The 16,095-nt window shown below is 46.3% G+C and overlaps 2 protein-coding genes across 2 annotated transcripts in view; one reads left to right on the top strand and one right to left on the bottom strand.

Moving 5' to 3' along the window:
* Positions 1–2,227: 2,227 nt before the first annotated feature.
* ubald2 (UBA-like domain containing 2) lies at positions 2,228–10,965 on the top strand. The gene is made up of 3 exons (XM_006805279.3): positions 2,228–2,525; positions 6,908–6,964; positions 9,519–10,965. The coding sequence occupies exons 1-3, from the start codon at positions 2,406–2,408 to the stop codon at positions 9,864–9,866; spliced, it is 525 nt and encodes a 174-aa protein (XP_006805342.1). The 5' UTR covers positions 2,228–2,405; the 3' UTR covers positions 9,867–10,965.
* Positions 10,966–14,764: 3,799 nt separating this feature from the next.
* LOC102778268 (uncharacterized) overlaps positions 14,765–16,095 on the bottom strand; it is a 21,335-nt gene continuing 20,004 nt past the window's right edge. The window contains exon 20 of the mRNA XM_087840144.1: positions 14,765–16,095. This exon is cut by the window's right edge and continues 186 nt beyond it. The gene's annotated coding sequence lies outside the window, so the exon portion shown is untranslated.

The raw sequence follows: 16,095 nt of genomic DNA, 5'->3' as shown, positions 1-16,095 counted from the left end.
AAACGTTTCTCCCACTGAAAACTCCTGAAAACGTCCAGATGAACAGAATCAAACTTTGGGGATTTACGTACCTGGACGATTGATCATGCATCAAAACATGCAAGCAAAATGTATCTTCAGTGCTAAAACCAAATGGTGGAGGCGTTTAAAGTCTATGGGAGTTATCCCTTAAGAGGGTCGTTGACCCACTATTAGCATGAGCAAAGGTGTGAAAAAGGGCGTGGGTCATTATCAACAGAGGTTTCGGGTGAATCCATTGTGAGACTTTCTCTCACACCATCATCATTGAGATCAACTGATGCAAAACGTGAGTGGAGGTTGAGGCACCTGGGAAGGGTCTCAAAACTGTTTTGTAGGCGGCAGACAGTTGGCGTTGTGAGCCACCCGTCTGTTCAAAGATGGAGATGCCACCGTTTGGTTTTAGAAATGAAGAAGCTTCTCGGATGGGAAATCAAATGTCCTCACGAAAGCTACAGAAGTCCGGTCAGCTTTTTGACAGTGGATGTTGGAGGAACTACAGTCTGCCACCTCTGGGGCCACACCATTTAAAAGTTTCTAGAAACGTCTCTGCAAGCTCATGTGGTGAAAAGGGGTCAGGATATCAATACAAAGATCAGTTTCATGTCCTTCTTTACGTTCTCACTGACTCACTCACGTTAGTGTTTAAACAAATTATGCTTCATATGGTAAATGGTAAATGGCCTGTATTTGTATAGCGCTTTTTACTAGTCCCGCCTAGGGACCCCAAAGCGCTTTACACGTCCAGTCATCCACCCATTCACTCTCACATTCACACACTGGTGGAGGCAGCTACAGTTGTAGCCACAGCTGCCCTGGGGCAGACTGACAGAAGCGAGGCTGCCATATCGCGCCATCGGCCCTTCTGACCATCACCAGTAGGCGGTAGGTGAAGTGTCCTGCCCAAGGACACAACGACCGAGACTGTCCGAGCCGGGGCTCGAACCGGCAACCTTCCGATTACAAGGCGAACTCCCAACTCTTGAGCCACGATCGCCCCGTATCGTCATTTATATTTATTCATTCATTCATCATTTATAAAGCAGCATGATTTATTTTTGATGTGCTAATTTTGGTTTATTGTCCAATAACAACAACTAAGATGTTTGTGAAGGCAAAATCAATTTCATTATTAGCTCCTTATTTCAGAAAAACATCAATGTAAGTCACGTTTATAGGATATGATATATTATATGGAGCATACACATTTGAGACATGTGTATGTGGTCAGAAACTAGACATACATGAATAACAGACATGTACATTTTATATGAATATGAGTATTATTACTCATGCCCCCGCGACCCGTCCCAGGATAAAGCGGATGAAGATGGATGGATGAGTATTATTATTGTTAAGAGGCAAATTCAAGTTGGTTGGATTCCAACATGGATTTAATATTCTTTATATGAAAATATTTATTAATAAAAGCAATTAAAATTATTTAAATCCTGGACTTTATGTACTAATAACAGAAAAATCTCTTACATCAAAACGTTTGTAAATTAACACATACGTTACAAATCTTTAAAATTCCCTGTAATTCTCATGAATATTCTGCATTACTGTGGAAACAAATTACTGAATAAATCGGTTGTGTTCAAAATGTGTTATTTCATATTACTACAGTATATATTACAGTTTTGATAAATGCAAAAGCAAACGCAAAGTAAACCTTCGTGTATTATGTAACACACTCCTTATAGTAGCCTATTTAATTTAAAATGTATTTTTGATATATAAGGTTTTTGTGGTGTATATGAGAAAAATATAGGCTGTCAGTTAAATAAATTATAAAATAAAATTTAAAAATGTATTTAATTTATTATGTCTTTCTCGGGTTGACTCTATGAACGGGATATGTTTCAAAAAATAAAACAAAACAAAATATTTACAGTGTTTACACGTGTGAAGCTCGTGAGGAAGCAGCCAATCGGCTCTATGAGTTTACGGCAACTGGCCGATCGAACATTACGTCAGCGTAACGAACACAAATGAAAGCGCTTGTGTAACCATACTCGACAAACACTGAGGGCGGCGTGGACGGTTTTCACTCACCCTTCTTTAAGACTCCACCCACCGACACAGTCCTAACACTTAAAACCAGCGCACCGAAGAAATTTAAACTCGTTTCATCGATAGCCAATCAGCGCCTCTGTAGTACTCTCTCGCCGTGGAGCCGTCCAATCAGTGACGCGTTGCTCTTTGTTGTTGGCGATGACATGAAAACATTGTTGTTGCTGCTGCGGAGACTCACGGACAGACGAGCAGGAAGGACGGAAGGTTCGCGGGGCTTCCTTCAGGTCCGGGTTTAGTTATTATCATTTTTTTATTTTTTAGAAAAAAAGGTGGCAGTTTTTGTCTGTAAAGGAGCCGCGGGAGCAGCCATGTCGGTGAATATGGAAGAACTGAGGCACCAAGTGATGATAAACCAGTTTGTTTTGACGGCTGGCTGCGCCGCGGATCAGGCGAAGCAGCTCCTCCAGGCGGCCCACTGGCAGTTCGAGGTGAGTGTGAGGTTTATTCACACGTTGAGTCCTTTTATTAACCCCCACGCGTGGTTTTGGTGTACAAAGAGGTGCCCGTGAACTCGTTGTGGTGATTGTTTTGAGGATTTCCCGTGCTGCCTCGCTGCCATGCGCTCCCGGGGCTAGCGTTAGCCGCCTAGCCGCGCTGAGGACGTGGTGTTCGGCTCGATGCTTTTTGTTTACATTCTCCGTCGCCTCGCCGTTAAGCTAGCTGCTGTTAGCCGGGCAGAGCGGTAGGGCGCTCGGGTTGGACCAGGGCTGTGTAAGGTTGGAGGAGAGCGTTGTTTATTTTGGCGTGGAGATGCTGATAAGATAAGATGCGCTGTTTTTCATCCGCTCGCATTACTCACAGATCATAAACTACAGGTCAGGCTTGTTTACCGTCAGAGCTCGCAGGGTGATCTAATCAGCCCCTCCCTGCCCAGCTCAAAAACAATCGTTTTATCACGTTTCCTGTGTGAGTTTCTGGAAGCACAGCGAGCGGCTCTCTGCGTGTTTGTGTCCGCTTCACGGAGCGGATAAAGAGGTCAGACCGTGCGTGCTCCCCGCTAAGCGCCCTGACATTGATCCCGGTGCTTCTCGGTTATATATAGACCGATTAAGATGCATTATCCTTCCAGCTGTTCCCGTACACGGACCTCCGTGTGCCATTAACACCTATAAGAAGTTGAAGCTGGCTGGTGGAGGTCAGTTTGAGCTGCTTCTTCGCAGTTTTCCCAACTATGACTCAAAGCCGAGAAGTCCTCCTCTAACAGGGCGAGGCAGGCCAGCAGACAACAGAGGACGAGCCTTTAGCTGCTCGTTGTGTTTAGTGGGAGTCATAAAATGCGTGGTTGAGCTGCTGGTTCCCCTCTCATGAAGAAAGTGGGTCCCATGATATTAATCTGACACGCATGCCGGGGACATGACTGTTTACTGGGCCTGCGATGGTCAGGCTAATATTTCAATAAAGCGTAAAAAGTCATTACAGAGGCTCTGTGCTCACTGGGAAATGAAAAGTAGCCACTATTGATCAGATTTTGTTGAACAACAAACTTTGAAATTTGAAACTTGGAAATTTCTATGAAGTGACGGTCAGGCTCCCTCTGCTCCTCACTGGTTTCCTCTTTCATTGCTAAACAGGCCTGAGCTTGTTTCTTCATGTGCTGCAGCACAGAGCGCTGTGTTTTCGCCAGTTTATGAAGAAAACACACGCATACTCGTGTTTGCAGTGACGTGGTTTGAAATCCTCCTCAGCCTCTCTCTAACCACCGATCACAGATTGTGGATCGGATTAAGACTTGGGGATTTTCCTTTTCATGGATCCAAAATGTTAATTTAATGATCTCAGAGACTGGATCGCTGGAGTCTGACATTTTTATTTTGGCCCATCTTTAAAAAGCAGAAATGCACAAACTGCTGAGCCCGATAAGGCAGGGTGGGCAGTCTATCAGCCATTCCTGAAAAGTTGTTTCACTACGGTTCTGTGCTGCCTCACCTCACAGCAATTTGTGAACGTTATTCTTATTCAATGAAATAAATAAAGGATAAAAAAAGATTTAGGTGTAGCCAGGTCCTGTTTACAAGTTCTGCCCCATCTGTCTGCGTTTGCGTGGATGATTTCTCCTTGACCACCTTCCAGAACATCTGACATTTCATCAAATGCACCCATCTGCAGCGTTGACCTGCTGAACAGCTAACGGTCACCCGAGCTTCCACACCTCTGTCTGTTGCAGCCAGGTGCTGCACCGGGAGGGGAGGAGGCGGTGGTGATGTTTGGAGTACTGTCAGGAGTTGGGGTGACGACTCTGATTGGCTGACTTGTTTATTTGGAAAAACACGCTGTGCGCTGCTACTTTGTGTGTGTGACTGGAAACTGTGATTAAGGAGTGTTGTTGTGTCTCCGGGGTGAGTCACTAACCTTCACGTTACCTGGACAACATAATACAGCTGAATCCTGGAAGACAACGCTGAGGGAGAAGCACGGGTTAGAGGCGCAACCTTGGTGTGAAGGACGTGGGCATTCTTCGCGTCTGAGACGCCGGACTTGCAGTCAGACCTCAGTCCCACGCTAACATGTCCCCACAGCACGGCTGTTATTTTGTTTTGGTGTTTGCTGAATGAAGAGAATCGAGCTGCAGTTCCTCTAACGTCCACCGGAGGCTCCAGCAGTTAGTCAGTCCCCATAGACTCCCACGTTAAAACATTCCAGCAGAAATCATCAGGTTTACATCCTGATACACAAACTCGTTCAGTCTCCGTGGATAATTTCCTCCTTTAGAACAATCGTCCAGGTGTTTACGTTCACGCTGGATGTCCTGCTGACTCACAGTTCAAAAATAATCTGTATTTATCTCGCCTGTGTCACTTGCCTCTCACTGACATCATACAGACCCAAGAGTAGAAGTTTCAAAGTTTACATTCATGAGGAAAGATTGAACGATGTTAAGGAACCGCGTGACCACAGACTGTCTGTCAGCTGGCTGTGAAGAGACGCATGGACCTTGAATAATCCTGAGATTTAACCTGTGGACGAGTAACTGCAGTAACGAAGTTGGTGGAAGAAGTTTGTTTGAGGCTTTTAAAAACATTTACAGTTGGTTAACAACAGCCCGAGCGCTGAGTGACGTTGGCAGGTCCAGATGAGTGTTTTGTGTTGATTATCATGTTGATGATGATGATGATGATGTGTTTGTACAGTGGTGACTCGTTCTGAGCGAACACAGTCACACGTGAGGAGCCTGAAGCAGGAAATGTATTCATGCTGTTTTTGTAAAATTACTACAACGACAGTGAAAATAGCTGCTGATTAACTTCCTGTCGAACCGCCCGGTTTGCCCCTGTGCTGAAAGAGGAAGTGTCTTTTTGTGTTGGAGCTTCTGTTTTTTTGTTGTCCTCGGTCATGAGGCGCTAGAGTGAAAGTAAAAGCCGTCACGCCGCCGCGAACCGTTTCCCCTCTGCGAGGACTTTTAAAGACAGTCGCAGGTTACAGAGTTTCCTGCAACAAACCAGAAAATTAAACGAGACAAAGAGCGGCTCTTTGCACAATAGCGGCCGAGCGCTTTCGCTCTTTGAGATGGGTGTCACGTTGTACGGCAGACATTCCTGCGCCTCCGCTGTTGTTAAACAACCACGGCTGGGGGGAGGGGGAGGGAAGGGCATTCATTCAAGTGTTGGGAACAAAAAGAAGAAACCGAGGCTACGCCGAGCTGCAAAACAAGCTCACACTCCCTGTTCAGACCACAGGAGCTCTGCAGTCCCACAGTTATTGCAGACATTGAACTCAGCAGACACCACATTCAATGATTTTTATCTGTTATGCACGATTAAATATTGTGCTGGTTTTAATGTTCCTGCATGTTGAAGATGCTGGGAACAGTGGAGCTCCGAGGCGTTCGAGTCCTTAGTGCAAAATCAGTCCACTGGCTGTCTCAGTTTTAAGTGTTGGGAATGGAAAGTCTAAAGTGGTCCCCTCCTGGTCAGTTCCCACCTGTGGGATGACCCCCTTGGGAAATGTTTTGTAGCGTTGGGTCGGCTCCGTCTGTCGGCCGGTGTTTCTCCTTCTGCAATCACGGCGTGCGTTTGAGTTCACAACAAAGACGTGAAGCCAACTCGTTTCCCTGTTTGCACAATCAGGAGAAGCACTGTTTACATTTCCGGCTGCTGTGAGGGAAAGCTGGAAAAGTGCGCTCGTGTTTTGTCTTCTGAAAACTCGCAGACCTTCAGAGATACGAGCGTTTGAGTCAGTCCAACCCGGTTCAATGTCACACAGGACGAAACAGGAGACGCTGATTAGACTCTTTGTTTCTGCGCCTCAGCTGCTTAAATCCGAACATTTTCAGCGTGTTTCTGCAAACACGTGAGGTTTGTGAGGTCGTCTCTGGCGGTTAATGCCCCGAGACAGGAAATGAAAAATGATGCGACACATGAGTCGATGATCATAAATAAGTCAGTCCTTTTATAACGGATCAGTTTTCCTGTTTCAGTGATTATTGGTATTATTGGGTATGTTATCAGAGCTTCCTCGGCTGCTTCAGGTGGTTTGGCTGTGAAATAAGCTCGTTTTCCTTCTGTGGCTTTAAAAACGTCGTCAGCTCTGCAGGAAGCTGCAGATCATTTCTCCAGAAACAGAAAGTCTGGTTTTTGTTCGCCTCCCTCGGGGTTTCACTCTCAGCAGCTCTGCAGAAAAAGTGTCTCTGCGGTCTGACGACTCAGTTTCAGGTCCCAGCGTGGAGATGATACGTTTAGCCCTTTGTGTTAATGATGGTGAAAGGGTGGGGGGGTGGGGCGGCCCTTCCTGTCTGAGGTTTTGGGGGAAATGAATGCGTCCTGCTTGCTTTCCATGTGGTAACTCGTCCTTCTGCCTCTCTTTCTCTCTGCAGACGGCCTTGAGCTCCTTCTTCCAGGAGGCCAACGTCCCCGGGCATCACCACCAGATGGTAAGTGCAGGAAAACGTTAGTAAACACAACGGGTGGGACACGGGAGTGAAACTCAGCAGCTAGGTTCACATTGATCTTCTTCAATACTCATTAAAAAGATTTGACTTTGATTTAATGAAAGTCTTCTGTGGTTGGATGGTGGGGGCTCAGCGTGGCGAGCCACAGGCTGAACAGTCTCCCGTTCAGACATCAGGAAGCAGTTCGATGGTCCACGCCATTCCTTCTTCCTGCATCTGCTGGTTGGTTTAGTCACAGAGAGCAGCAGGAGGTGGAGGGCGAGCTGCTCGCACACAGACGCTGTGTTTGTGTTTGTGCGCTGTTAGGACGACGGGCGTGTGCAGCCGTAATAACTGTAATTTAATAATTACCAGCTTATAAAGAGAATGTGCAGACCTGCGTCACAGACAGGTGTGTCTGTGTGTGTGTGTGTGTGTGTCTGTGTCTGTGTGTGTGTGTCTGTGTGTGTGTGTCTGTGTGTGTGTGTGTGTGTGTGTCTGTGTGTCTGTGTGTGTGTGTGTCTGTGTGTGTGTGTCTGTGTGTGTGTGTGTGTCTGTGTGTGTGTGTGTGTGTCTGTGTGTCTGTGTGTGTGTGTGTGTCTGTGTGTCTGTGTGTGTGTGTGTGTCTGTGTGTGTGTGTGTGTCTGTGTGTGTGTGTGTCTGTGTGTGTGTGTCTGTGTGTGTGTGTGTGTCTGTGTGTCTGTGTGTGTCTGTGTGTGTGTGTCTGTGTGTGTGTGTGTCTGTGTGTGTGTGTGTCTGTGTGTGTGTGTGTCTGTGTGTGTGTGTGTGTGTCTGTGTGTGTGTGTGTCTGTGTGTGTGTGTGTGTGTCTGTGTGTGTGTGTGTCTGTGTGTGTGTGTGTGTCTGTGTGTCTGTGTGTGTCTGTGTGTGTGTGTCTGTGTGTGTGTGTGTGTCTGTGTGTGTGTCTGTGTTCTCATTAACTGTCTGAATCTCCTGGATCTGATCCTCGGTCGTGCTGGGACACCTGCAGCAGGCGTGTTTTGTTTTCATTCCTCTGGTTTGTGTGCACACGTTGGGAGGGGGGGAGCATGTTGAGGCAGCAGGCTGCTTTGTTGTTATTTTGAGTGACATCATCTTCATCATCTGCACTGAAGCAACTCAGCGCTCCGAGCGAGCATCAGCTCCCCAACTTCCTCCCGGGGTGCACAGGAGGGGGAGGGAGCAGCGATGTGGAGCCTTTATTGTGAAAGTAACAAGTTTGTTTGGACGTTTTGCCGTAAGCACAAATATTGATAAATTTAGTGGAATATTTTAGAAAAATGTAAAAATATACAAACAGTTTTTCGGAGTATGGGGGAATCACATGTGTGTCTGTAAACTGATGAACTGTTAACGATAACACTGAAGTCTTGAGGAAATAAAAAGCTTCCAAAGAAGAAAACGGGAAACTCCCTGAGGCGAGAGTTTTGGGCGCCTGAGACAGACGGCGGCCTGAGGAGCTCCAGCTGTCTGCGCTGAGAGAGCGAGGCCACGAAGGCTCCGTGTGTGCGCGTGCAGCAGCGTCTCAGATTTAATAAGAACCAATCAATGCTGTTCCTGAAGATCATTTTTGACTCGTGAGTAAAAGTTTGATTATTTGGCTCTGTGTGAGGTCACCTGGCGCCCGGCGAGCTGGTGTTTTTGTTCTTGGTCCAACGTCATCGGTGCGATGCATCAACACGCAGCGTACCACAGAACCGGTTCTCCGAGGCTCGCGGGAAATCTACAGAGGCGAGGCCGTTTGTAACGAACGCGCTGATCCTGAACAGCAGCAGGAAAATGGCCGCAGGTTTACCGTCTCTGCTCGCCGTGCACCTCGGCGGTGAAACAACACATCCGGCTGTTTACGTCGGGAAGGAGGCCTTTTGCCGGCTCATCGTGAACATATGAGAAGGTGGAGCTCCAACAGGCAGCGTAAAAGTCACTGTGGTCACCCCGCTGTTGTTTTGGTGACGCAGATCTGTGGCTGACGACTGTTTGTTTCGGCGTGCTCCGAATGGACGTCGCTAAACATCACCTCATGAGATGGGCGGGTCGCACGCCGTAAAAGGACGTGGAAGGGCTAAAAGGTCTGCACCTGAGACTCGGGTTCAACCATCTGCACCACATATGGAGGGTAATTGATGTCAGGTTTATCTCGGGCGCTGGTGGAGACTCCAGGAAGTTCCTGCGACCTGCCAACAGACTGTTATTGCCCATATATGGGCGCAGCCAGCGTGTCGTCATGGCTCGGGTTTTTTGAGCTGCTGACCTCATTAAAACGAAGCTGTTTAATAATCTTATTTTCATTGAGCAGCATGTGTGGCTCCGCCTCCAGCAGCCTTAGAAAGTCTGGGTCGTCCAATGGCCCCCCAGCTGTGTGTGTGTGTGTGTGTGTGTGTGTGTGTGTGTGTGTGTGTGTGTGTGTGTGTGTGTGTGTGTGTGTGTCAGCAGAGCTCAAACTCTTTACAGTTCAAGTTTTTCTTCCTCTGACTTCACATTAAAGCATTTGAAGTTTTACAACAAGTCCTCCAGGCTTTTATTTTGAAACCATCCTCCCTCTCTCTCCTCTTCCTGCAGATGTGCACTCCCAGAAACACCCCCGCCACGCCACCCAACTTCCCCGATGCCATCACCATGTTCTCCAAACTGCGGGCGTCCGAGTGTGGCTCCGGCAGCGGGCCCTCCCAGGTGTCCATGGCGTGCTCTCCGCCGACTCACTCCTCCACGGCGGGATTCGGCTCCTTCTGGGCGTCCTCGCCACCCAGCCACCAGCCGGCCTGGCTGCCCCCGTCGTCGCCCACGGGCCACCACATGCACCACAATCACTACCACCACATGCAACAGACTCCCATGTGGCCCCCCGTCTCCCAGCCCAACGGCTCCCAGCAGCCCCCTGTTGTATCGGCGCTTCACGGACAGAGATGAGGCTGAGCGGCGGGCTGAGCGAGCTCGGGCTGGGCGGGAGGGTCTGGGGTTTTAGGGGCGGGAGGGGGGAGGATTTCTTGTTTCTCGTTTCTCTGAACCGAACACGAGCAGTTCGGCTTTGCCGCGAGCCGCAGGGCGACACTGGAGGGTCTCCGAGGACGCTGAGAAACTGAATCCAGCCGCGCTCTGAGCCCCAGCAGAGCACTCACCGAGGATCGGAGCCATGAGACGGGACTTTTACAGACTCTCTTTTCATTTGTCAGAAAAAATCAGACAGGAAGTCGACAATAAACCAGCAGACCATAGGAGGACGAATCAGACGCGTGTTTGGAGTACAGATGCGCATCGACAGGTCAGCCACAAAGTTTCATTTACAGCCAAAAAAAAAAAGTGAGGTCGCTCCGCCCGGCTGCAGACACTAACGTGATGTCAGAGACGATCCCAGTTTGTCTTCTCATTCAGTGCCGCGTTGTTTAAGGATCGTTTTTCTGAGCTGGATGGAAAAATGTTGAGTTTGCTGCACACCTGCCAGATGTGAACACAGCTGGAAGTGAGAAACTGTGCCTGAGACAGAATTTAAAATAAATGTAATCTTGTTTATGTCCAATGATTCTTTGTTTTTGTCGTTCTCTTCTTTGCTTCACGATTCCTCACAATTAAAATAAAACGAAACAGCTGCTCTGATTCTTTCACATCTGCTGATGTGATGAAATCAACTGCATATATGAGAAGGTTGGACAGACGTGGCGCCCTCAGTCTTCATCTACAGTCAAAGCGTTACCTTTGCGCACAGGTGCGTCTGAGGTTCTTTCAGAATCATTCAGGCTTTTCTTTACTATTTAAATCAAAAATTGGACTTAAATCATCAAGTTTGTTTCGTCATGGAAACTGTAACACCATCATAGACTGTATATAAAAGATGGACATCACCCATTATTTTGAAAAGTCCTGTTTTAAAACATTCAGTTGGCGACTTTTACTGAGTGACTTTGACCATAAACTTATCAGGAAAGTACAGCTGAGGTCAGAGGTCAAATGAGCATTGAGTAAAAGAGTCGCCCCCTGTTGGGCATTAGCAGGAATGCATCATTTTCAATGTTCAGTCTTTCATAAGCAGAGCGTGCAGGTGCTTCGGGGCACGCAACGAAACCTAAATATCTCCTGCTTTTGTTTGGATTGAGATCTTTCATCTTCATTGTGCAGCAGATTTGATATTTTTTCATTGCACTGATGTAGACGAGCTCAGTAATGTTCACTGACGTCTGTGGGCGGGGTCAGCTGTGATGATGAGTGCGGCGAATAAATGACAGAAGAAGAAGAAAAAGGTCAAAAAAGAGCTGAGATGGAAAGTTTGCAATAAGCTGCTGATGTGACGCCGGATTAGAAAGCAGAACTCGATCGTCCGCTCGATCGGGTTGTAAATAAAAAGATTCCAGTTGAACTTTGATCTGAGAGCGGCTTCTCCGCCATGTGTCTGCGAGAGGTTAAAGGTCGACTCAGCAATTTCCACACAACCTTTCAGACACTCAAACGCTCCTACCTCCACCTGTGTGAGTGGGCGGGGCCCTGCGCCCGCTCTGAATGTACTCTGCAGGACTTCCTGTTTGACAGGTCCTGCATGCGTCACGGCGAGTAAAATAAAGTTGCGTTTACGTCACGAGGAAGAGGAGTTTTCAGGTTTTGTTCTGACAATCAGCCATTCGTGAACCGCGTTTATTCGCTGCTGGAGGGGCGTGTCGGTCTCTGACATCAGAGTTAACAGATTTAAATGATGCGAGGGAACTCGAGCGCTGCGAGCTAACAGGCTAAACGCTCAGCTTTAGGGCAACGCCTGCACGCTGTCCAAACGCTGTTTGACGTTTTCAGCAGAACGTCGCGGCGCTGAAATGGCGGGAAAATTGTTGCCACAGTCAAACACGTCGTGGGTCAAATTTAATGTTTGACTCGTCTGGTTTAACGTGATGATGTCAGGTTGTAGCTGTTCGTCACTGCAGAAATCCAACCCTCTGAGGAGCCCACGCGTTAACCCTGAAACTGAACTTTATGAAGAGATTTGCTTAAAATGAACTAAGAACAGATTCTTAATCAATCGTTAAGTTTAATCGACACTGGTTCGATTGTTGGAGCCTCGATCGGCTCCACTGGTGGAAGCGTAACTGAGTATTTAGAGTTAACAATGTAAATGTAACAGTCTTACAGCCGAGTCGTTGGAAAAGTTTAAGCGTTTGGACTGAAAATCAACTGTAATGATCGGCTGATCGATCCCTTTTAAAGTTGAATGATTTCCAGTCCATCATGTTAGTAAACGCAAGTTTGGCTTTAAAAAAAACTTTATTTTCTTCTAAATTTGCGACTGAACCCACCAAACCGTTGGTTTATCGGCTCAGTCGTTGGTGGATCGCACAGCCGCCGCCGGCTTTTCCACAGTGAAATGCAGAGGTCAGTGGACGCCTTTCAGGGTCCGAGCTTTTAAAGAGACCTTTTCCTAAAAGTCTTAGCTCTGACGATGCGTTTAGTGACCTCAGGGCAAAGTTTTTCCATTCTGAACTCGTTCTGGACGAGTTGAGGCGAATGAGGAGCGGCTGGAAGGTGACCTCCCGCCTGGTTTGTTGTTGGCAACGATCCGCGGGGTTCGGAGGCTCTGTTTGAGATTCCCGCAGCGTGGATTAACCGGCCTGTCCACTCTGCTCCTACTCTTGTTTTTGCAACATATTCTAGGCCTTTCAAATCCAGCCGAGGACTTTACAAACTGGTCAAAGGGTCATTAAAAGATGTTTTTAGCTCTGGTTACTTCCTCACAGACTCGGATCCACGACTCTTTTGTAGAGATTTCGCTCATGTACTTTTTTTTTCACTTCCTTTGTTTAAATTTGTATTTATATGTTTAATAAAACAACTTCTGATGTGTACTTCCTCTGGGCTCTTCTGTCTTTCTTGGCAGTGTTTAGTCACGCCACACCTTTTTTAGTTTTACTGTAAGAGCGAAAGAAAGACGGTTGTACTTCTTTGCATTTGAGCGACTGAAGTTTGAGGAAGGATGTGGTCGGGCCGGGTGTCAAACTGAAGAGTCGTGCCGTCAGTAAGAACCAAAGTAACGTGGATCAATGAGCCGCTGCTGAAAGTGAAGCGAACGCAGCTATGTGACACGTGTAAATAAGGAAGGATACGCCATTACACGAACGGGACGGGACTTCAGGAACTTTTCACTGTTGGAGCAGCTCCAGTTTGACGAGTTCACAGCGTCCTCCGCTTGACTGATGTGACCTTTAAAGGCCTGTTTGGCCACATTTAATTTAACCCTGCTGGGCTCTTAGCCAGGCATCAGCCACAACCTGCAAATGGTTCAAATGATCAGTTATAAAATACATTTTTCCACATTATATCAACATGAAGCAGTTAGCCTACAGTGACCACAGTCTGCTCACACTGGTGCTGAAGACAAAATATTCACAGCATATTCTCAGTGGTTTGCTGGAGAAGAGCCTGGAACGGTGAAGGCGGAGTTTAAACACCTGGAGACCAGGTGGAGATGAGTGACGGGGTGGCAGCAGGAGGGAAAGGGCAGGTTGGTGTGAGACCTGCTTGCTGGGTGTTTGTACACGGTGGAGTTTAAAGATGGCCGATGTTAGTTTCTCTCACGTTACACTGGCGACACGTGTTTATATTAAATGCTGCCAATGAAAATAAACGTATGTGAAAGAAATCTCAGTTGGCTTCCAGCACCCTGATCGAACATCAGGTCACAGCTGAGGCTTGAGTGAGCTGAACGCCAGCATGTCCGTGTACAAACACTGACCTGACCCGGCTTCCTGAATCACACTGAATGTGCTGACACCTGAACTCAGCTTCTGCTGCCACAGCCTCACCTGACGGCGCCTTTGATGCTACGCCTGGATTTAAAGCCCAGTTAGTCACTCATGTGACTGGTAGTTTAAACAGAAAGCACAAAAAAGTCAAAGTCAGTCTGCATTAAAAGCTTCTGCACGGAGACTTTAATGCATGAAGGGAGTCGCCTGTTTGGTTTCAGACACGATGATGTGTGTAAAACAATCACTGAGGGGAAAGAAAAATCTGACAATCATAAAGACTTTATGTTTACATTGTGTATTTATAGTGTTTTTTATTCAGGTCCTGATCTATAAACTTCCAGGACTGGAAAACAGTTTAGAGTTCCCAGGTTTTCCAGGCTGCCTGGAGTCGGACTGAAGCACAGACCTAATGTGTTGAAAGACAGGAAGCTTCAGGAGTTGTAACCGCACCTCTCCCTCCTGCTTTTGTATTTACTCATCAGCGTGTCCTTCCTGCTCGCGGCCTCGTGTTCCTGTTAACAGGAAGTACTTTTGTTGCTGGTAGTGATGATGTAATTCCCCACATGATGCAACAGCTGAGTCCTGAATGTGTGAATGTGTGTGTGAATGGGTGGATGATTGTGTATAGTGTAAAGCGCTTTGGGGTCCTTAGGACCAAGTAAAGCGCTTTACAAATACACACGATTTACCATCCTCGCCTCGCTGACAGATCAACACGACAACAACACAACTCTTCGTTCTCACTGCTGCTATAAAAATATATCCTACTACTACAAAGTTATATATATATATATATATATATATATATATATATATATATATATATAGGTTTAAGGTTTATATATATATATATATATAAACCTTGTGTGTAGATATACATATATATATCTATTAGGGGTGCAGTGATACAGTTCGGTTCGATACTTTGGTGTCACGGTTCGATATTTTTTCGATACAAAAAAATGTTCATGCTTTTTTAATTTGTCATTTATTAAAATTATAAATATATATTTTAACTCAAAAGTACAGTTTTTAAATTTAATGTTGCTGAAACAACAAAGTAATAAAAATAAATCTATCTGATGGAGAAATCCCTCATCTTTGGAAAAAGAGAGTTTATTACAGAGAAATGTCTCTTTCCAAAATAAAAGCTATACTATACGCTTCTTCTGGGCTGTATTCTCAGCAGCATATTAAACATATCAGGTCCCCATAAGGAGAATCATGTGCTAACGGCTGTCTAAATGACTCGGGTAAAGTTTGTAGCATGCGTGCTTGTTTTTGTCTGCTTCCACTTGTCTTTGCACGAGGATGATGTCGGAGTAAATGTGCAGTCATATTCGTTGTGTTCCCACTAGTGCTGTCAGCGTTAATCTGAAATGACGTTAACGCCACAACACGGCAAAACTCCGTTAACGAGCTACCGCGGATCGCCCGTGCGTGGGGCTGGACGGCTGGACACGCTAACGAGCTAACTGCGCTAACGAGCTAACTGCGCTAACGAGCTAACTGCGCTAACGAGCTAACTGCGCTAACACACTAGTTCCCACCCATGTAATTGAGCATTGCGTGGCACATCCGACATACTGTTTTACTTTAGTCCATGACGCGCTTACCTTCAGGGTCATACGTCACATGAAAACCAAAATAGTTCCAAACGCCAGATCTGAATGAGGGTGGGGGAGGTTCAATTTGCCATGTTGCAACGAGCTTAGCTTCTGTCTCGCTAGCTTGCGCTGCGCTCAGTGAATCTGCGCTCGACAGTGCAGCCTCTGTGTAGTCGAGCACAGATCCACTGAGCGCTCAACACAGACAGCATTGTCAGAAGAAAAGTTGATAAAATAAATTAAAAATTTTGAATTGTTCGATACATATGCTACTGAACTGAAAGCACTGTATGAACGGTTCAATATTGATAAGAGTATGTTGCACCCCTAATATATATGTATATCTACACACAAGGTTTTCTGAGGAGCTTTGAAAGAAAAGCATCTGGACGTCTTTAAATTTCTTGAAGATGTTTCAGCCCAGAAGCCTCTTCAGTTCTAAGAGCGACTGGTGGAGAGTCCCAGATTTGAAGTCCTATGGGACTGTCCCCATCTAATCACACGAGCTAAGGTGTGTAAATGTGTGTGGAGGTGAAAGAAAGGTGAAATAATTCTATACCTCCCCTGACCTTCTTTAAGCCTTTTAAAGACTATTGATTATTTCAGTTTCTGTGAATTACATCAAAAGGATCCTTTAAACGTTAAACGTGGCTCACTTATGATAAACAACATCTGTTTGATGTTTAATATCTGATGTTCTAAAAAGTGATTAAATTCACACTAAAGTTTATTAAGTGAAAAAATAAGTACAGCGCCACATCACAGGGGGTTTCTGGGGTGTGTAGTCTGGACGATAAGCAGGAGGAGGTTACC

The sequence above is a fragment of the Neolamprologus brichardi genome, chromosome 4, assembly GCF_056152115.1.
Source record: "Neolamprologus brichardi isolate AB-2024 chromosome 4, ASM5615211v1, whole genome shotgun sequence".
Taxonomy (NCBI): Eukaryota; Metazoa; Chordata; class Actinopteri; order Cichliformes; family Cichlidae; genus Neolamprologus; species Neolamprologus brichardi.
The sequence above is the reverse complement of the archived record's forward strand: the minus strand, read 5'-3'. Positions and strand labels throughout refer to the sequence as shown.